Source organism: Hipposideros armiger, unplaced genomic scaffold, assembly GCF_001890085.2.
Source record: "Hipposideros armiger isolate ML-2016 unplaced genomic scaffold, ASM189008v1 scaffold_1510, whole genome shotgun sequence".
Classification (NCBI taxonomy): domain Eukaryota; kingdom Metazoa; phylum Chordata; class Mammalia; order Chiroptera; family Hipposideridae; genus Hipposideros; species Hipposideros armiger.
Window position 1 is genome coordinate 234,784 of NW_017732860.1, and position 1,390 is coordinate 236,173.

A 1,390-nucleotide genomic window follows, 5' to 3' on the forward strand; every position below is an offset into this window, starting at 1 on the left:
TCTAAACAAACCCATACTCCCCATAATCAACGTGAAGCATCTCTTCAAAATCAGCAACATATGAAACATGAGTGTACCTAGGGAAGCAAAGTCACTTTGTCTTTTTCTCATGGGTTTTCCTGATAATAATTGCCTGTGTTTTCCCATTTACCCTTAGCTTCGTCAGAGACCCTTCACTGCCTCCATAGATCCATCCCACCAGAGGTCACAGATCACACAAAACCTACAGAAACAGGAAATCGGGCTTCCTGAGTCCACTACAAAACACAGAAACCTGTTTCCTCTACACATCTCATGTTGGCAAAGCTCTGTCTTTGCCGATTCAGTGTGGAAGCAGCTGTTGAAAAGCCCAGAAGGTCTTAATCCCCAATTTCACTTGAGCTTTCATCCATCAAACTACTGAAATGAAGGGAGCAAGGCTATTTCTCCTGCTTTCTAGTATATGGAGTAAGGGCTTTGGGCTGAGCAACACCATGCCGACATCCGAGGACGGAAACTCCAAGAATAGGACCTCTGCTTTGGTTCCTCTAAATAAAATACAAAGTCCCAAAATGCTGTCAACCACTTGGACCACGTCAGCTGAGATAGCCACAACTCCTGAGGCAAAATCCTCTGAAGAGAGCCTTCTAAAGTTAGCACTGCTTCGCTCAGAGACAAGTGCAACTCCTGAGGGTGTGAGAAACCCAACCCTCACATCCCCAAAGAGGACAGAAGAAGGGCTGCTAAAGTTTCAAACTCTCCTCCTCCCGACCAAATCTAGCATCAAGTTCAATTCTGGAGCAGAGTCAGTGGTCCTTTCCAACTCCACGTTGAAATTTCTTCAGAGCTTTACCAGAAAGTCAAATCAACAAGTGATTTCTCTAAACTCAGTTGGTGGTGTGGAAAAGCGGTCCCCACGGGAACCATATCTCAGCAGAGGTGATAGCAGTGAAAGCCAAAGAACCAACTATCAAAAATCAAGCTTTGAAACAACTAGAGGAAAGTAAGGAATTTCTTTTTTCTCCCCCTCTTCCCCTTAAATATAAGATCTATAAGATTGTAGCTAACAGTTGAATGATTTCACCCCCAGGAAATGATTTCATGTTCAAGGTGAAATTAGGCCATGTTTCATTTTAGATAATTACCTTATCGAATGGAGAAAAGATGAACAAACAAAATGCAGTGTTTCTTTTTAATTGAAATTGTGAATCACTTATACAAGTGCTTTTACTTGGGATAGTTACTAACAAAGAATGTAACACCACAGTGACTATTAGTTTAGTTTATTCAACTCAAGTGTATGTTGATTGTACTCAGATCTACACCTGCAACATGAAAGAAAAAAATATCAATATGGTTGGGATATGAACAGATTTAAAAATTGAAACAGCCTTGTGCTGTGGAAAGTGTC

General features: G+C 41.2%; 1 protein-coding gene across 1 annotated transcript in view; it reads left to right on the plus strand.

Annotated features, from left to right (window-relative positions):
* Positions 1–307: 307 nt before the first annotated feature.
* Positions 308–1,390, plus strand: part of LOC109377703 (multimerin-1-like) — a gene marked incomplete at its 3' end in the record, with an annotated part of 25,330 nt that continues 24,247 nt past the window's right edge. Inside the window, exon 1 of the mRNA XM_019634137.1 lies at positions 308–982. Within this exon, the coding sequence (XP_019489682.1) occupies positions 405–982 (578 nt within the window). The remainder of the gene's footprint in view (positions 983–1,390) is intronic.